Source organism: Acipenser ruthenus, chromosome 4, assembly GCF_902713425.1.
Source record: "Acipenser ruthenus chromosome 4, fAciRut3.2 maternal haplotype, whole genome shotgun sequence".
NCBI classification, from domain to species: Eukaryota; Metazoa; Chordata; class Actinopteri; order Acipenseriformes; family Acipenseridae; genus Acipenser; species Acipenser ruthenus.
This window is the reverse complement of record NC_081192.1, coordinates 8,069,559-8,087,328: the sequence shown is the minus strand read 5'-3', so window position 1 is coordinate 8,087,328 and position 17,770 is coordinate 8,069,559. Positions and strand designations below refer to the sequence as shown.

At 42.9% G+C, this 17,770-nt stretch overlaps 1 protein-coding gene across 1 annotated transcript; it reads left to right on the top strand.

Annotated features, from left to right (window-relative positions):
- The first annotated feature begins 590 nt into the window (after positions 1–590).
- On the top strand, positions 591–4,887 carry malsu1 (mitochondrial assembly of ribosomal large subunit 1). The gene is made up of 4 exons (XM_033999327.3): positions 591–1,010; positions 2,161–2,342; positions 3,767–3,848; positions 3,973–4,887. The coding sequence occupies exons 1-4, from the start codon at positions 698–700 to the stop codon at positions 4,137–4,139; spliced, it is 744 nt and encodes a 247-aa protein (XP_033855218.1). The 5' UTR covers positions 591–697; the 3' UTR covers positions 4,140–4,887.
- The last annotated feature ends 12,883 nt before the right edge of the window (positions 4,888–17,770 follow it).

The following is a 17,770-nucleotide window of genomic DNA, read 5'->3' as shown; positions in this document are numbered from 1 at the left end:
CCTCTTCTGCCTCCTTCTCCTCAGCAGCCCTGAGTGAACTAACTGCTTCTCTTTTATACCCTGCACCTGGCTCTAATTTAGTAATAATCACCAGGTGCAGGGGGTAATTAAACAATAAAACAATTAACAAATTTAATCAAACAATAAACAACTAAAGTAAACAAATGTGCCTACGCACATGTTTTCTGCAGGGAGGATTTTAACCCCCTCCCTGCTATGTTACAATTGAAATGTTCGGTATTGATTGGCCAGCATTATTTTATATTTTACCTTCTCCAGGGCAGTGGCCTCCGAGGAAATATCCCCAGCCTCTCTGTGGGCCTGAAGATAATAGCTCCTTAACTTGAGCAAGGTCTAGCAAGGTTCATCACTCGTGGACAAGTGGTTCTTACACTCTCATAGGGTTCATAGTAGCTGTGAATAAGCCCTATTACTGGAGATAAGTGGGAGGTAAGGTCTTCTACTTTGCAAATGTTCTTTACTATGCAACACCATATTACCGGCTTGTAGGTGCGCAAATTTGTGCTATTATACGGTACTCTGTTCACGTGACTTCATTGGTGGTAGAAACCCAGCTGCGATTCGCTGACCTAAGAACCAATAGAAGATCAGCAACATGTTTGTTAGAGTTTCTTCCTGGAGTGTCACGCTGTCCTTTAGGAGATTATTATAGGGTCGGAAAAGAAGTAGGCCAAAAATGAGTAAAGCAAGCATTTTTAATTGTACTAAAAGGCTTTTTTCGTTCATTTCTAAAGATAGTTCAGTGCTGTCGACAGGCACAGTTTGCCTGTTAAAAAAAGCTATTAATTCTGGGTACACCAAACCGGTTCAAAATCAACAGGCATGGGGAGGTGTATCTGTTTGCGAATCAGTAATGAAGAGATTCTTCACAGACTGTCACAGAGACGCAAAGGCTTCTTCTAACCTAGAGAGTACCGCAGTGTGGGAAAGTACACAATATCCACAGGAAACGGTGGCAGTGGATTCGGAGACAGAGAATGATGAAACGCGTAAGTTATTGCTATTCCTCCTTTGTCACGCTTTTATTTATAGTGGCATTGCCTTAAATTTACACCTGCTTTTAAATTTAGAAATAAAGTTCTTCAGCATCACAGTTAATGAAAGAAATCCAGCAACCTTGGTGTATTCACCTTGGGTTTGTTAAGAAATAAATACAAAAAATGTAATATTTTCATTTTAATAGGTTTAGTACAGACTGTGAAATTTAAAAGGTTTAAAGTAGTTAACCAACCTTAAGCTGTTTGCTATAAACTGGTGAGATACTGTATAGTTAAATTACTTCCAGTATCACCCATTGGGCTCTATTTTATTAATCTGTCTAAACAGCGGCGGATCTCATTAGCACTACACTTTAAATCTATATCAGTCAAGCGTTCTGTTTTCATTTTATAAATAAAATACTATTGTAGTTTGCAGAAGACAAACTAGACCGAGGCATGCCAACTGCTGTATGTAGGACGTTGTAAGGATAATGCATTGAGCGATTGTTAAAACGGTTTCTAATTACATTTGAGTGTGCCTCAAGTGTCAAGAGGAAACTGACCATTTGAACGACCAGATCCAACCTGTCAGTACATTTTAAACCTCGTTTCGTGCACCTCATTGCAAAAAAGAAGGAAGTTAGGTTAATTTTATATGTGGGATGTAGAGAGGTAGATATGATTATCTATCTCGTATAGCGATCTTCAGTATTAGAATATGGGATACAGAGGGCACCTGTCTGTGTGTAACGTGTATTATATGTGCTCGTGCTTACAGTGGTGGGGTTATGATGACGATCTAGATGTTGTCGTTACTGATGGCTCTAATTAAGAATTTACAGTCATGGTAGGGGAAATACTTGTTCTAATAATGTAAGATCATTTCCCCCAAATTGTTTCTGTAACAAAATTGCATTCAGAATGTAGAACACTCACAATTTAAATATGGAGAATATACAAAACTCCCATCTACATACATACTTAAAAACAACAATGGGAATGCATCAGGTATGACTGGCATATGTTTAATTTGCTGTGATTTTCCTTAGTTTGGAAATCTCCTTCACCTCTTGCACCAGAGCCCAGTAAATCCTAGCACTGGCACTGGTTGTTCCTGATGGAATGTAAAATGTGTTTATTTGGTGTTCTTTCTTAACAGGGCCAAACTCCAGCCCTGTGTTTAACATTGATCTTTTGGTGACTCTTTTAAGGCAAGAGAATGCCAAAGACATTTGTGTGATCAAAGTACCAGAAGAAATGAAGTATACAGATTACTTTGTTGTGGTAAGCGGTTCATCGGCGAGACATCTAAGCGCTATGGCACACTACGCAATAAAAGTGGTAAGTGATATTGGGTTTAACACACTAGGATGCACCCTCAAGTCTCTTATAGTCTGGGATGTAATGTAGGACTGACTGGTTACACCACATGTACAAATCATAATAAAACTATTTTGTTTGACTGGAAAAACAAACCTTTTTATTTCCAAAATGTGTGTTGCTTTCTGTGCTTATATAGCGTGCATTTGCGTCTAATCAAAATAATTAATGGGGCAGATTTGAATAATAATTAAAAAATAATAATAATAAATTGTGTCCCTCTGTTAGTTGATATTCAGTTTAAGGAATTTAGCATGAATTAATCAGACTTCCCTCTATTACTGCTTTGACTTGCCTTACTGTATAATTCATCATCTTGTGCAAGGTAAAGCAATAACAGCTTGATGCGCAGTCAGAATAAAATGTTCCCTGGAAATTAATTAATGCTGTCATCTTTTGTTTTGTGGCAAGCCAATGCCTCACAAAGCAAGGGACATGACAAGTGAACAGAAACTGGGCTGTGAATCTCCTCTTTCATAAACCAGGCACAGGCGTGTGAATGCCAGGCCAACCAAACCACTGCGGAACAACATGGGCAGCTGTATGAAACAGTGGGATGCAGTTGTAAAGAATGAAGCAGTGTTTAGTGCTTTAGTTTCTCAGTAGCTGGTCTTATACAGAGGATAAGGAGAATAAATACAAAATGTTTTAATTCTGTAGTTCTCTGTCGTAGTTTTTAAATGATTGGGTTAAGTGTGTGTAAACAATATAATGTGGTGGTGGGGAATTCAGGAACGCTGGCTTCACGCATTCTAAATGTTACCAGTCTACTGTAGTCAGAAGCAACTGCTGATTGATCTAGAAAGTTCATAGTTGCAGACTGTGACATCTATAATAAACCCACCGTCTCAGAATAGAGCAGCAGTGGTCATTAACTCGCTGGTAATGACTGCTACTTAGACATAAAGGTGCATCACTTTGATTAGGCTGTTATGCATTAGTCCACCGTAACTGTTTATATCTGAAACTTAAAACAAGGATTTTGGATTACGAAGGTAAAAAAATACTTCTTAATAGAGGATTTTAATCTTTTTTTTTTTTTTTTTTTTACTTGGCTTGGTGTCCTGATTTACTCTCTTCTGCGAAACTAGGATTTGTTTTATTTTAGAAGCTTTACAAAGTTACCCTCTTTGTAACTCTAGCAGCTCCGGTACAGACACCAGTCAAGAAGATATGGGAGAGCTCTTTACAAGCAGACATACAAGATGAGTAAAATCATACGCATCTCGCGGCAGTACAGCCACTGTGCCAGCTATAACATGCTTGTTGTTGGTTTTCCATGCACAAGACCGCACAAAGAAAAAAATAAGATGTTTTGGAATGTTAATGGATTGGCTGAGAGACGGTTAATGGTTTCCGCTAACATTCGGCATCTGTTTTTCCAGTACAAGCACACAAAGAGAGAAGGTGACCCCCATGTCCAGATTGAAGGAAAGGATGCAGAAGACTGGGTGTGCATAGATTTTGGTAAATTAAAAATAACCTTTTTTCAGATGCTTAATATTTTTCAGTTTTTTTTTTTTTTTTTAATATATATTGGTCCTGAGTGTTTCATTACAACAAACATTTGTCCTCTTGTTTTCCTGTATAGGGAACATTGTGGTTCATTTTATGCTTCCCGAAACAAGAGAAATGTATGAACTGGAGAAGCTGTGGACCCTCGGTTCTTATGATGACCAACTAGCCATGATATCTCCAGAAACACTGCCTGAAGATTTCATCTATGGGCCAGTCCTGGATTCAGAACCTGCGAAATAATATTGAATTGAGCAATCTGAAGTAAGAGCTGCACTTCAAATGAACCATCTAAAAAGTGCACAGATTATTTCCATTACAAGTGTAGTGTTATGAATTAAGCTTGCATGGTGTTTAACAAGAGAGTTCAGTACTTTAAGCCTACCTACCACACAGCATTGTGAAAAAATTAACTCTGCACCACATTTTCTCCTACATGAAAGGAACAGGACAATAGCCCACTACACTTGGCAAACCTAGGTAATGCTTTGTTAAAATTGCAATTATTATTGTACTAAATAATAATTTACACCTGGTTCCAGAGACCCTACAATTAGCAAAAACCTTTGGTAAGGTCGTCCAAGATTAGTGCTAATCTGGGTATGAGAGCAAGCCATAAGTGTATTTATTCATAACTACCACTGAAGAATTTGTTAGGTACTGGAGCCTACTTTGCTAACAGCTACACAATTGTGAATATATGGGTTTGTATTTTTATTCAAACAAACTAAAGTATTTTAAATATTTGTACAAACTGGGCTACAGTGACAGAATTAAAAATTAACAAAAAAGTGAATATGGACATGCTGCTAGGAATGGTGCTGTATCAATAAACCACATGTTCCAATCGTTTCTTCCCTGACTCGGTTTCTGAATGTAAAAGGTGAAAGAATGCATGAAAAGGTCACTGCCATATTGTCTGTTGTTTTTTTTAACATATGTATTATCATAATCAGCTGGTGGTTTTATAAATAAAAACATAATGTAGAGAGACATTGCCAATTCCCATTTTGTAGAAGTAATTCAGGATCTGTTTGTCTGATACAGAATGCTGTGAATGGTTTAGATTCTCCAGAACACACATTGATTTCCCCAGCTGGCAGCCATACTCATGTCACACTTTAGATTGTTGATAGTTATTGAGTGTATATAGTTTGACTATTTCAATTTGGGGGGGTGGGGGTGGATATACAAAGGATGCCTATTTATGCAATGTGTTTTGTAAACTTGAAATTTATATGTGTATCTAAAGTTGCAAGCAACATGAAAAGTAACCTGACTTTATAACAAATATAATTTATGCTCGATTATACATTGCTAAGAATTGAAAGTATGATTGATCCTAGTTAGTATTATTCTTTGATTTCGCCCCTCAGCTCTTTAGTACTATGACCCAGAAGTGCAAAATGAAAACAAAAAGAAAATATGCCAAAAAAAAAAGTGTTTCTTCTAAAAGTAGTCTGTGTTTTTAAATGCATGCCCCAAAAAAATGTGTACCGGAAATAAGACTTAAAATGGATGTGATGCAGTCCCTTCAATCAAACTCGTGTAATAATCCAAAACAAGTTGTCAGTAGCAAATTCTGGTTTAAGTCTGATGGAGCATTTTATTTTGAAAATTAGTACTTTCAGTTAAACCCAGCACCTTGTTAATTATAAACAAAGCCTGCGTTTTGGAAGCAGTAGAGTTCAAAATTAATAAAGTGTGTTACGATACATGGCCTTCAAGACGCTAGATGTAAGGAGTTAGATACTTTCCTGCTGTAATCATTAGCCAGCACCAGCAGCACACTATTTTAAAAGTCACTTTATTGCCGACATGTTAGAGACGCAGTGATAAGCAAGAAGCAATAAGACATATAACCTTTATATGAATTTCTAAAAGCGTATAGCCGTGCTCTGTTCCAAGAACACTGGGATTTTTTTTTTTTTTTTTTAAAGTTGGAGGAGATTAAGCCATAAACATATATAAATATATATATATATAAAATAATGTATATGTGTTAATATAAACTGTATTTATTGCTACGTTGATTTAAAGAAATGCTAAGGAATGAAGGTCGAAATTCAGGAGGCACGACTTGAAATTTCTAAAAAAAATCCCACAGTATTCTTGTCAAAACATTTATAGAACAAAGCACAGCTACAATCTTTTAGAAGGACTAATAAGGTATAAGGTGCTGGGTTTAACCGAAAGTACTCATTTTCAAAATAAAATGCTCCATCAAACTTAAACCTGAATTTGCTACCGACACCTTTCGACCATTACACGAGTTTGGTCGAAAGTACGTGTCACATCCGTTTTGGTCTTATTTCCGGCACACATTTTTCTTGGCATGCATTTTCAAAGATGCACGATACAACTTGATATGTTTTTTTAGGCATTCGCTTCAAAAATGTTTTTTTTTTTTTTTTTTTTTTTTTTTTTTAAGACATTCGTTTTTTTGGTATACATTTTAAAAAGGCGCACTCTTTATATATATAAATGCACACTACTTTTAGGAGGCACTTTGTTTTGCATACTTTTTATTTTACACTTCAGGGCCACCTTACGTTAGACGACCAAAGGACTGAGTTTTACAAAGGATGTGAAATAAAACTGCTCAGTCATGCACACAGCGGCTGGAGTCCACATCAGATTTTGAAAATAATGGTACACATTTTCATACAGTTGCTTCTCCAATTCTGATTAAACTTGAAGAGAAACTTCTGAGGCACACATTCAGCAGATCATAATCTGGGGGTATACGGAGGTGTATTGTCGTGAATTCAGTGCATGTACTGTAGGTGATGTAGTACATTGCTTTAATTTTGTACAAGTTTTACACATGCATGTTTTGTTTCTTTCTTGAGTGAAGAGATTATTTTCAGAATTAAGGGAGCGTAATAGGAGCTCCTTTACACTTTCTCTTTAGAGTCATTTAAAATCTGAAAATTATATATTTTCACATACATACATACATAGCCTACACCCCCTTTCAAAATTGTCACCTTTTGTTTGCCTTATAGCCTGGAATCAAAATGCATTAAAATAGTTTTTTTTTTTCATTTATCTACACATCCTACCCCACAACTTCCACGTGAAAAAAATATTCTAGAAATTTGTAGAAAATTAATTAAAAATAAAAACTGAAATAGCTTGGTTGGATAAATGTCCACACCCCTTGTAAAAACAATCCTAAAAGCTCAGGTGTAAACAGTCGCCTTCAAAATCACACACCAAGTTAAGTGGCCTCCACCTGTGTTAAATTGTAGTGATTCACATGATTTCAGGATATATTCAGCAGTTCCTGTAGGTTCCCTCTGCTGGGTAGTGCATTTCAAAGCAAAGACTCAACCATGAGCACAAAGGCGCTTTCAAAAGAACTGCGGGACAAAATTGTTGATGGGTATAAAAAAAATATCAAAAGGCCTTGAATATCCCTTGGAGCACGGTCAAGGCGATTATTAAGAAGTGGAAGGTGTATGGCACCACCAAGACCCTGCCTAGATCAGGCCGTCCCTCCAAACTGGATAACCGAGCAAGGAGGAGACTGATCAGAGAGGCTACCAAGAGGCCAATGGCGACTTTGCAAGAGTTACAGGCGTTTATGGCCAAGACTGGTCAAAGTGTGCATGTGACAACAATATCCCAAGCACTCCACAAATCTGGCCTGTATGGTAGGGTGGCAAGAAGGAAGCCATTACTCAAGAAAACCCACCTCAAATCCCGTTTGAAGTATGCAAAAAAACACTCCGGAGATTCTGTAGCCATGTGGCAAAAAGTTTTGTGGTCTGACGAAACTAAAATGGAACTTTTTGGCCTAAATGCAAAGCGTTATGTTTGGCGCAAACCCAACACAGCGCATCACCCAAAGAACACCATCCCTACTGTGAAGCATGGTGGTGGCAGCATCATGTTATGGAGATGTTTCTCATCAGCAGGGACTGGGGCACTTGTCAGGATAGAAGGGAAAATGAATGGAGCAAAGTACAGAGAAGTTCTTGAGGAAAACCTGCTGCCCTCTGCAAGAAAGCTGAAACTTGGACAGAAGTTCACCTTTCAGCATGACAACAACTCAAAGCACACAGCCAGCTACACTTGAGTGGCTAAGGAACAAAAAGGTAAATGTCCTTGAGTGGCCCAGTCAGAGCCCCGGCCTAAATCCAATCGAAAATTTGTGACATGACTTGAAGATTGCTGTCCATCAACGCTCCCCAAGGAACTTGACAGAGCTTTAACAGTTTTGTAAAGAATGGTTAAATATTGCCAAATCTAAGTGTGCAAAGTTGGTAGAGCTATCCCAACAGACTTCTAGCTGTAATTGCTGCCAAAGGTGCTTCCATGACATCCCCGTTGTCAGCGATTGCCTGGCCTTCGCTCTATTCATATCTACCACTAAGCTTTGTCCAGTGTTCTGCAGCAGTACGGCTGTATCAGAAGGGAACGGGTTGTTAAAAACAGACTGCCCGCTGAATTCGTCTTCACTCCTCATCTGCAATCAGGCGCCCCTCCCCCGCTCAGCACCGCTCTCACAGAGCCAGCACAATTTACCGTTCCATCAGAAGATTCTGTCATGGACCTCCATCAGGTATGTCCAACGTTTTAAAGACCTATCCAGCCCATTACAAACTCTATTTCGACAAGTGGTAGCTCGTGATTGCAACGAGTCATTTAACATGCTCCAACGACACTGCCGTACTGCAACTCTCTTCCAATGGCGCCTCACACACCACTTACCACGGCAACGCCTCATCGAGTGACTACTGGGAGCGGTAAGTTGCCATGGCGACCAGGCAGCTTCAACAGGCACTGGGAGCCTGAGCCTCAGTACTGCAATCTTCTGGCTTCTTGCTGCTGCACTTTCACAACCGGTGAGAGCGAGTCCAACTCACCCAATTGGGACATCTATATACTGCTGGCTTGTCTTATAGACCTATGTTAACTCCTTTATATACATGACTAACTGTTCCAAAAAAAAAAAAAAAAAAAGCAACAATTGTATTTATTATTCAAATCCAAAAAGAATACGCAAATGTTTTATACATAAAGATTTTAATCACAATACCCAAATATATTCTACCCTGCTTCACTGAAGCCAATGGTTTTAATTCCCATTGCAACCTCTAGACGGCAGTATAACACCACAAGTTATACATATTCAAAGCTGGTTTGCTATCGCTGTGAATCTCGCACACTCCAACTTTTTCTATCCATTCCTGCAGTTCATTGTCACTTCGAGGGATTCTCATAGTCTGCGCCTGATCAAATAAATGTGTTTTGCAGCAGCCTCAGATCTACCCATTCTTCATCCTTGCCCAAAGTCAGCCCCATCTCTGGCTCCAGCTAAAATGTCTCAACACTCAAAGACCAATATCCACCACATACAACAGATCTCTGCTCTCTACGGCAGTCCTCCGTTCACTACTACAGATCTAAAGAAGCTGGATAAATTTGGGGACATCATCTACGCATATGGAAGTGAGAGGTTTGGAGTTGAAAAAAGGAAGGAAAAAGTACAAACTATTCCTGGAAAGTCTAGACGGCAGCAAGAGATTGAACGCTTAGTTAGAGAAAGGAGACAGCTGAGGAACCAATGGAGAAGAGCAGAACAAAGTCAGAAGGAGGGACTCAATCTCTTACAAAGGGTCATAAAAGATAAGCTTGCAACATTGCGCAGAGCTGAGCGCCTACGGAAACGCTACAAAAAGAAGGAGCGTGCGAGAGCTAACTTTTATAAAGACCCATTCAAATTTGTAAAGAAGTTATTCACCAGTGAGAAGAATGGCACACTAAAAGCATCTAAGGTTGAGCTGGAGAGATATTTGGAGGAAACACATACAGATTCAAAAAGGCAGGAGCCTATGTCAATTCCGTCAGACATCCCACCTATCAATCCACCAGAATACCAAATGGAGGACTGTGCACCTAAGTGGAAAGAAATAGAGCAAGCTGTGAAAAAAGCAAGGGCTTCATCATCTCCAGGGCCTAATGGAGTTCCGTACAGAGTGTACAAGAGTGCTTCAGGAGTTCTACGAATTCTGTGGAAATTGATGAAAGTGGCATGGGAAAAACAGGTTGTACCAAGAGCATGGCGCCGAGCAGGTGGAGTCTTTATACCTAAAGAAAAAGATTCTACAAGCATCAGTCAGTTTCGTCCCATTTCCCTATTAAACGTAGAAGGCAAGATTTTCTTCAGCATTATTGCTCAGAGATTGTCAGCTTACCTATTAAAGAACTGCTTCATTGACACTTCAATACAAAAAGCGGGCATTCCAGGTTTCCCAGGTTGCTTAGAACACATCAATGTGATCTGGCAACAAATTAAATCAGCTAAAAAGGAGAGGAAGGAGCTCCATGTGACATTCCTGGATTTGGCTAATGCATATGGTTCAGTGCCACATGAACTACTTTGGGCAGCATTTGATTTTTTCAGTGTACCGATGACAATAACAAATTTAGTGAAAGCCTATTTTGGAGATTTGCAATTCAGTTTTTCAACTTCAGAATTCAGCACTACATGGCAATGCCTAGAGGTTGGAATAATGGCAGGATGCACCATTTCTCCACTGGCTTTTACCATGGCAATGGAAGTAATCATTAGGGCATCAAAATGGGTAGTAGGAGGAGAGCGCTTGGCTTCTGGAATGCGACTACCACCAATTCGAGCATACATGGATGACATGACAACCATGACTACAACAGTAGCCTGCACTAATCGATTATTGGGCAAATTAACCAATAACATTGAATGGGCACGAATGCAATTCAAGCCCACTAAATCAAGGAGCATCTCTATAATTAAAGGCAAAGTAGTAGATAAAACATTCTTCATTAATGGTGAGGCAATACCAACAGTGTCTGAGAAGCCAGTGAAGAGTCTTGGGAGATGGTACGACGGGGATCTAAAGGACACAGTTCGTGTGGGAGAAGTTAGACAACAAGCAGTGGAAGGGTTGAAGAGCATAGACAGCTGCGCTCTACCAGGTAAACTAAAACTCTGGTGCTTTCAGTTTGGTCTACTGCCGAGGTTGCTGTGGCCACTGACTGTGTACGAGGTTTCTTTGACAACAGTAGAGAAGCTGGAAGCTTTAATCAGTTCATACATCAGGAAATGGTTGGGAGTTCCACGCTGCCTCAGCAGAGTGGGACTTTATGGTAAAGGAATACTGCAGCTACCAGTCTCTGCTCTAACCGAGGAGTTTAAGTGCGCCAAGGTCAGACTGGAAATGACTTTAGTAGAGTCACGCGATAAATGCGTAAGGGAGGCAGCACCTGTGTTGAAAACTGGAAGAAAGTGGGCGGCAAAGAAAGCTGTGGAAGATGCAAAGGCTGCCCTTCGAATTGGTGATATCATGGGGCAAGTTCAGCATGGAAGAGGGGGTCTTGGTTTCAGTTCAACTCCTCCTACATGGCACAAGGCGGCCCCAGCTCAAAGGAGGAAGCTGGTAGTCAACGAGGTGCAAAAGCAGGAGGAGAGGATGAGGTGTATAAAGGCCATTTCCCAGGCCAAGCAGGGAGAATGGATGAGATGGGAGAGTGTGGAACAACGCAAGATTGGCTGGAAAGACCTATGGTCAATGGAACAGAGTAGGATCAGTTTCCTCATCAGGTCAACATATGATGTTCTCCCATCACCACAGAACCTAAACCTCTGGGTAGGAGAGGATCCCTCATGTCCTTTGTGTTCATCACCTGCAACATTAAGGCACATTTTGACAGGATGTAAGGTGGCTCTTAGCCAAGGACGGTTTACTTGGCGCCATGACCAGGTGCTGCGATGTTTGGCCTTAGCATTGGAAGACAAGCGTAACATGACCAATAAGTTGCCACCTGTTCCATCAAAACATTACACACAAAAGACAACATTCCTCCGCCCAGGAGAGCAACCACCAAGAAAAGGTGTTAAAACCAATTCTCGCCCAGGACAACTGGAAGCTGCTAGAGACTGGAAAATGCTGGCAGATGTTGGTCAACGGCTTATTTTTCCACCTGAGATTGCCACCACTAACCTTCGACCAGATATTGTCTTGTGGTCTGGATCAGCACGCCTTGTTCACCTGGTAGAGTTAACAGTGCCATGGGAGGATGCTGTAGATGAGGCGTATGAGAGGAAGAAACTGCGGTATGCTCAACTAGCCACTGAAGCGGAACAGCGAGGATGGAGAGTTCGGGTTTACCCAGTGGAAGTGGGTTGTCGAGGATTTGTGGCACACTCTACAACCCGGTTTCTCAGAGACGTCGGATTCAGTGGCCAAGAGTTGCGTCGCACAGTGAAGAACTTATCTGAAGCAGCAGAAAGGAGCAGCAACTGGCTGTGGTTGAGACGGAAAGATTCTGGCTGGGGACAGGTAAGTAAGCTGGGCTGAGTTGAGTGGGGGACGGAGGGGGGTGATGCTGGGACGCCAGAATCACCGTCGAGCCCTCTTGAGGTGTCGTGGGCTAGTCGACGAAACACTGAGGATGGAAGGTGCCCACTTGAAAACCCCAGAGATGTACCCTACTTAGCTCAATCCAGACGGTTGTCATGCTGATGCGCTGGGGAGGCCGCACTTTGGTTGATCCCCGGAGCCAGCATCGCAGCCGTTGTGTGTGCTGATGCGCCAGGGAGGCAAAATAAGCTGATCCCTGGAGCCAGCATTACACTTCAGCCATTAACACCAGACAGAAGGATATCTACATCATCATATGGAAGGAAACGTAAATGGATGGAGACACATATGGATCACATTAGTTTACTGTAAAGCTACGTCTTAGTTGGTGCTTATCTTGGCGAGAGCCGAGTTCAAATCAGCATGAAGTTTTAACATCTACTCTCGTGTAATGGAAATCATGAAGATCTGGATACGTCCAGTGACTGCTGTGAATAGTGCAGCTGGCAACAAGGGAAAGACCTTGTGACAGCCTGGAGAGACCCCATTGGGGCTGGTAAGGGTTAGCTACCCTTGTCGGCAGTATCCAGCTCTGTGTTTACAGGATGCTGGAGACACCCGCCCAAGGCTTCTAAGAAATTAAAGAGAAAAATACCCCTAGAGTCTGCGAGAGCGGGGGCGGAAGATGACTCAACGTTGGACAACACGGTGAACGACTTAGGAACGGAAACGGATATGAGTATGGAGAGTACTTCACAAAAGACTAGTTCAAGATCTGCAGTTAACAAAGACATGGAACTCCAGGTTTGTGTCTGCGGCTGGAGCAAGGCGACAACGGTCAGGGGTTTGAAGATCCATCAAGGGAGAATGAAATGCTTGAGGGAGAAGGGACAAGGGCCTCGCATTGATCAGTACTTCTTACGAAGTCAGTCAAGTCAGTCGAATGAAATCCAGCGACGGGAAGCAAACCACAGTTCGCAGGATATCAGCACCCCTGTCATAGATGTGAGGAGGACTTGCATGGACACAGTTAGTGATGAACCTAATGATCCTTGTGAACCCGGTCAGACAAACCAGCATAAGAGAGAAAAGAACCTCAACGGGCACAAGCCTGGAGTTAAATGGCCAAGAGCTTGTGAGAAAACTGCATGGGACACAGTAAACACAGATCTCTGCGTTGCATTGGAAAGATTAAGTGGAACAGTTGAAAAGAAGCTGGATAAATTTGGGGACATCATCTACGCATATGGAAGTGAGAGGTTTGGAGTTGAAAAAAGGAAGGAAAAAGTACAAACTATTCCTGGAAAGTCTAGACGGCAGCAAGAGATTGAACGCTTAGTTAGAGAAAGGAGACAGCTGAGGAACCAATGGAGAAGAGCAGAACAAAGTCAGAAGGAGGGACTCAATCTCTTACAAAGGGTCATAAAAGATAAGCTTGCAACATTGCGCAGAGCTGAGCGCCTACGGAAACGCTACAAAAAGAAGGAGCGTGCGAGAGCTAACTTTTATAAAGACCCATTCAAATTTGTAAAGAAGTTATTCACCAGTGAGAAGAATGGCACACTAAAAGCATCTAAGGTTGAGCTGGAGAGATATTTGGAGGAAACACATACAGATTCAAAAAGGCAGGAGCCTATGTCAATTCCGTCAGACATCCCACCTATCAATCCACCAGAATACCAAATGGAGGACTGTGCACCTAAGTGGAAAGAAATAGAGCAAGCTGTGAAAAAAGCAAGGGCTTCATCATCTCCAGGGCCTAATGGAGTTCCGTACAGAGTGTACAAGAGTGCTTCAGGAGTTCTACGAATTCTGTGGAAATTGATGAAAGTGGCATGGGAAAAACAGGTTGTACCAAGAGCATGGCGCCGAGCAGGTGGAGTCTTTATACCTAAAGAAAAAGATTCTACAAGCATCAGTCAGTTTCGTCCCATTTCCCTATTAAACGTAGAAGGCAAGATTTTCTTCAGCATTATTGCTCAGAGATTGTCAGCTTACCTATTAAAGAACTGCTTCATTGACACTTCAATACAAAAAGCGGGCATTCCAGGTTTCCCAGGTTGCTTAGAACACATCAATGTGATCTGGCAACAAATTAAATCAGCTAAAAAGGAGAGGAAGGAGCTCCATGTGACATTCCTGGATTTGGCTAATGCATATGGTTCAGTGCCACATGAACTACTTTGGGCAGCATTTGATTTTTTCAGTGTACCGATGACAATAACAAATTTAGTGAAAGCCTATTTTGGAGATTTGCAATTCAGTTTTTCAACTTCAGAATTCAGCACTACATGGCAATGCCTAGAGGTTGGAATAATGGCAGGATGCACCATTTCTCCACTGGCTTTTACCATGGCAATGGAAGTAATCATTAGGGCATCAAAATGGGTAGTAGGAGGAGAGCGCTTGGCTTCTGGAATGCGACTACCACCAATTCGAGCATACATGGATGACATGACAACCATGACTACAACAGTAGCCTGCACTAATCGATTATTGGGCAAATTAACCAATAACATTGAATGGGCACGAATGCAATTCAAGCCCACTAAATCAAGGAGCATCTCTATAATTAAAGGCAAAGTAGTAGATAAAACATTCTTCATTAATGGTGAGGCAATACCAACAGTGTCTGAGAAGCCAGTGAAGAGTCTTGGGAGATGGTACGACGGGGATCTAAAGGACACAGTTCGTGTGGGAGAAGTTAGACAACAAGCAGTGGAAGGGTTGAAGAGCATAGACAGCTGCGCTCTACCAGGTAAACTAAAACTCTGGTGCTTTCAGTTTGGTCTACTGCCGAGGTTGCTGTGGCCACTGACTGTGTACGAGGTTTCTTTGACAACAGTAGAGAAGCTGGAAGCTTTAATCAGTTCATACATCAGGAAATGGTTGGGAGTTCCACGCTGCCTCAGCAGAGTGGGACTTTATGGTAAAGGAATACTGCAGCTACCAGTCTCTGCTCTAACCGAGGAGTTTAAGTGCGCCAAGGTCAGACTGGAAATGACTTTAGTAGAGTCACGCGATAAATGCGTAAGGGAGGCAGCACCTGTGTTGAAAACTGGAAGAAAGTGGGCGGCAAAGAAAGCTGTGGAAGATGCAAAGGCTGCCCTTCGAATTGGTGATATCATGGGGCAAGTTCAGCATGGAAGAGGGGGTCTTGGTTTCAGTTCAACTCCTCCTACATGGCACAAGGCGGCCCCAGCTCAAAGGAGGAAGCTGGTAGTCAACGAGGTGCAAAAGCAGGAGGAGAGGATGAGGTGTATAAAGGCCATTTCCCAGGCCAAGCAGGGAGAATGGATGAGATGGGAGAGTGTGGAACAACGCAAGATTGGCTGGAAAGACCTATGGTCAATGGAACAGAGCAGGATCAGTTTCCTCATCAGGTCAACATATGATGTTCTCCCATCACCACAGAACCTAAACCTCTGGGTAGGAGAGGATCCCTCATGTCCTTTGTGTTCATCACCTGCAACATTAAGGCACATTTTGACAGGATGTAAGGTGGCTCTTAGCCAAGGACGGTTTACTTGGCGCCATGACCAGGTGCTGCGATGTTTGGCCTTAGCATTGGAAGACAAGCGTAACATGACCAATAAGTTGCCACCTGTTCCATCAAAACATTACACACAAAAGACAACATTCCTCCGCCCAGGAGAGCAACCACCAAGAAAAGGTGTTAAAACCAATTCTCGCCCAGGACAACTGGAAGCTGCTAGAGACTGGAAAATGCTGGCAGATGTTGGTCAACGGCTTATTTTTCCACCTGAGATTGCCACCACTAACCTTCGACCAGATATTGTCTTGTGGTCTGGATCAGCACGCCTTGTTCACCTGGTAGAGTTAACAGTGCCATGGGAGGATGCTGTAGATGAGGCGTATGAGAGGAAGAAACTGCGGTATGCTCAACTAGCCACTGAAGCGGAACAGCGAGGATGGAGAGTTTGGGTTTACCCAGTGGAAGTGGGTTGTCGAGGATTTGTGGCACACTCTACAACCCGGTTTCTCAGAGACGTCGGATTCAGTGGCCAAGAGTTGCGTCGCACAGTGAAGAACTTATCTGAAGCAGCAGAAAGGAGCAGCAACTGGCTGTGGTTGAGACGGAAAGATTCTGGCTGGGGACAGGTAAGTAAGCTGGGCTGAGTTGAGTGGGGGACGGAGGGGGGTGATGCTGGGACGCCAGAATCACCGTCGAGCCCTCTTGAGGTGTCGTGGGCTAGTCGACGAAACACTGAGGATGGAAGGTGCCCACTTGAAAACCCCAGAGATGTACCCTACTTAGCTCAATCCAGACGGTTGTCATGCTGATGCGCTGGGGAGGCCGCACTTTGGTTGATCCCCGGAGCCAGCATCGCAGCCGTTGTGTGTGCTGATGCGCCAGGGAGGCAAAATAAGCTGATCCCTGGAGCCAGCATTACACTTCAGCCATTAACACCAGACAGAAGGATATCTACATCATCATATGGAAGGAAACGTAAATGGATGGAGACACATATGGATCACATTAGTTTACTGTAAAGCTACGTCTTAGTTGGTGCTTATCTTGGCGAGAGCCGAGTTCAAATCAGCATGAAGTTTTAACATCTACTCTCGTGTAATGGAAATCACCACTTCAGAAGATCTCGGCTCTCTACAGCAGGCCACTACACACTGACAGCACTCCATCGCTTACTTTCTCAGATCCTGTCCTCTACTGTCAATTGCTTCATACTACAGCAGATGCTCAGATTTTCCTCTCCTTCCCCACCTCTGACTCCACCATCTCCTCCCGTATCTCTACCTGTCTGTCTGCTATTTCCTCCTGGATGCACTCGCATCACCTCAAACTCAACCTCTCTAAATCTGACCTCCTTTTCTTTCCCTCCTCCTCCCCCTCCTCTGATCTCTCTATCTCTGTTCCTCTGGAATCTACCACACTCTCTCCCTCTTCCTCAGCTAAGAACCTTGGAGTCACCCTGGACCCCTGCCTCTCTTATTCCCAGCACATCTCCACTCTGGCACGCACTTGCAGATTCTTCCTGAGCAACATCCGAAGAATCCGACCCTTCCTCACCAACTATGCTACCCAGCTCCTGGTCCAGGCCCTGGTACTCTCCCGTCTAGACTACTGCAACTCCCTCCTGGCTGGCCTCCCTGCGTCCGCCACCCGTCCGCTCCAGCTCATCCAGAACTCTGCTGCTCGCCTGGTGTTCTCTCTACCTCGCTTCGCCCACGCTACTCCACTACTCCGCTCGCTCCACTGGCTCCCGATCACCGCTCGCATCCAGTTCAAGACTCTTGTACTAGCCTACAGATGCCTTGATCAGACTGCACCCAGCTACCTCCAGACCCTCATCTCTTCCTACACCCCCACTCGACCTCTCCGCTCCGCCTGCACTAGAAGACTGGCTCTACCTCCGCTACGCTCCCCTGCCTCCCGAGCCCGCTCCTTCTCCACCCTTGCTCCGCAGTGGTGGAACGACCTTCCTACAGATGTCAGGACTGCCCAGTCCCTGACCACATTCCGGCGCCTCCTTAAGACTCACC

Excerpts from the sequence above, each read along its gene's own strand:
- malsu1 (XM_033999327.3), top strand. The coding sequence starts at position 698 with ATGAGTAAAGCAAGCATTTTTAATTGTACTAAAAGGCTTTTTTCGTTC. Across the intron at positions 1,011-2,160 it reads GACAGAGAATGATGAAACGC|GGCCAAACTCCAGCCCTGTG; the intron begins GTAAGTTATTGC and ends CTTTCTTAACAG. Across the intron at positions 3,849-3,972 it reads CTGGGTGTGCATAGATTTTG|GGAACATTGTGGTTCATTTT; the intron begins GTAAATTAAAAA and ends TTTCCTGTATAG.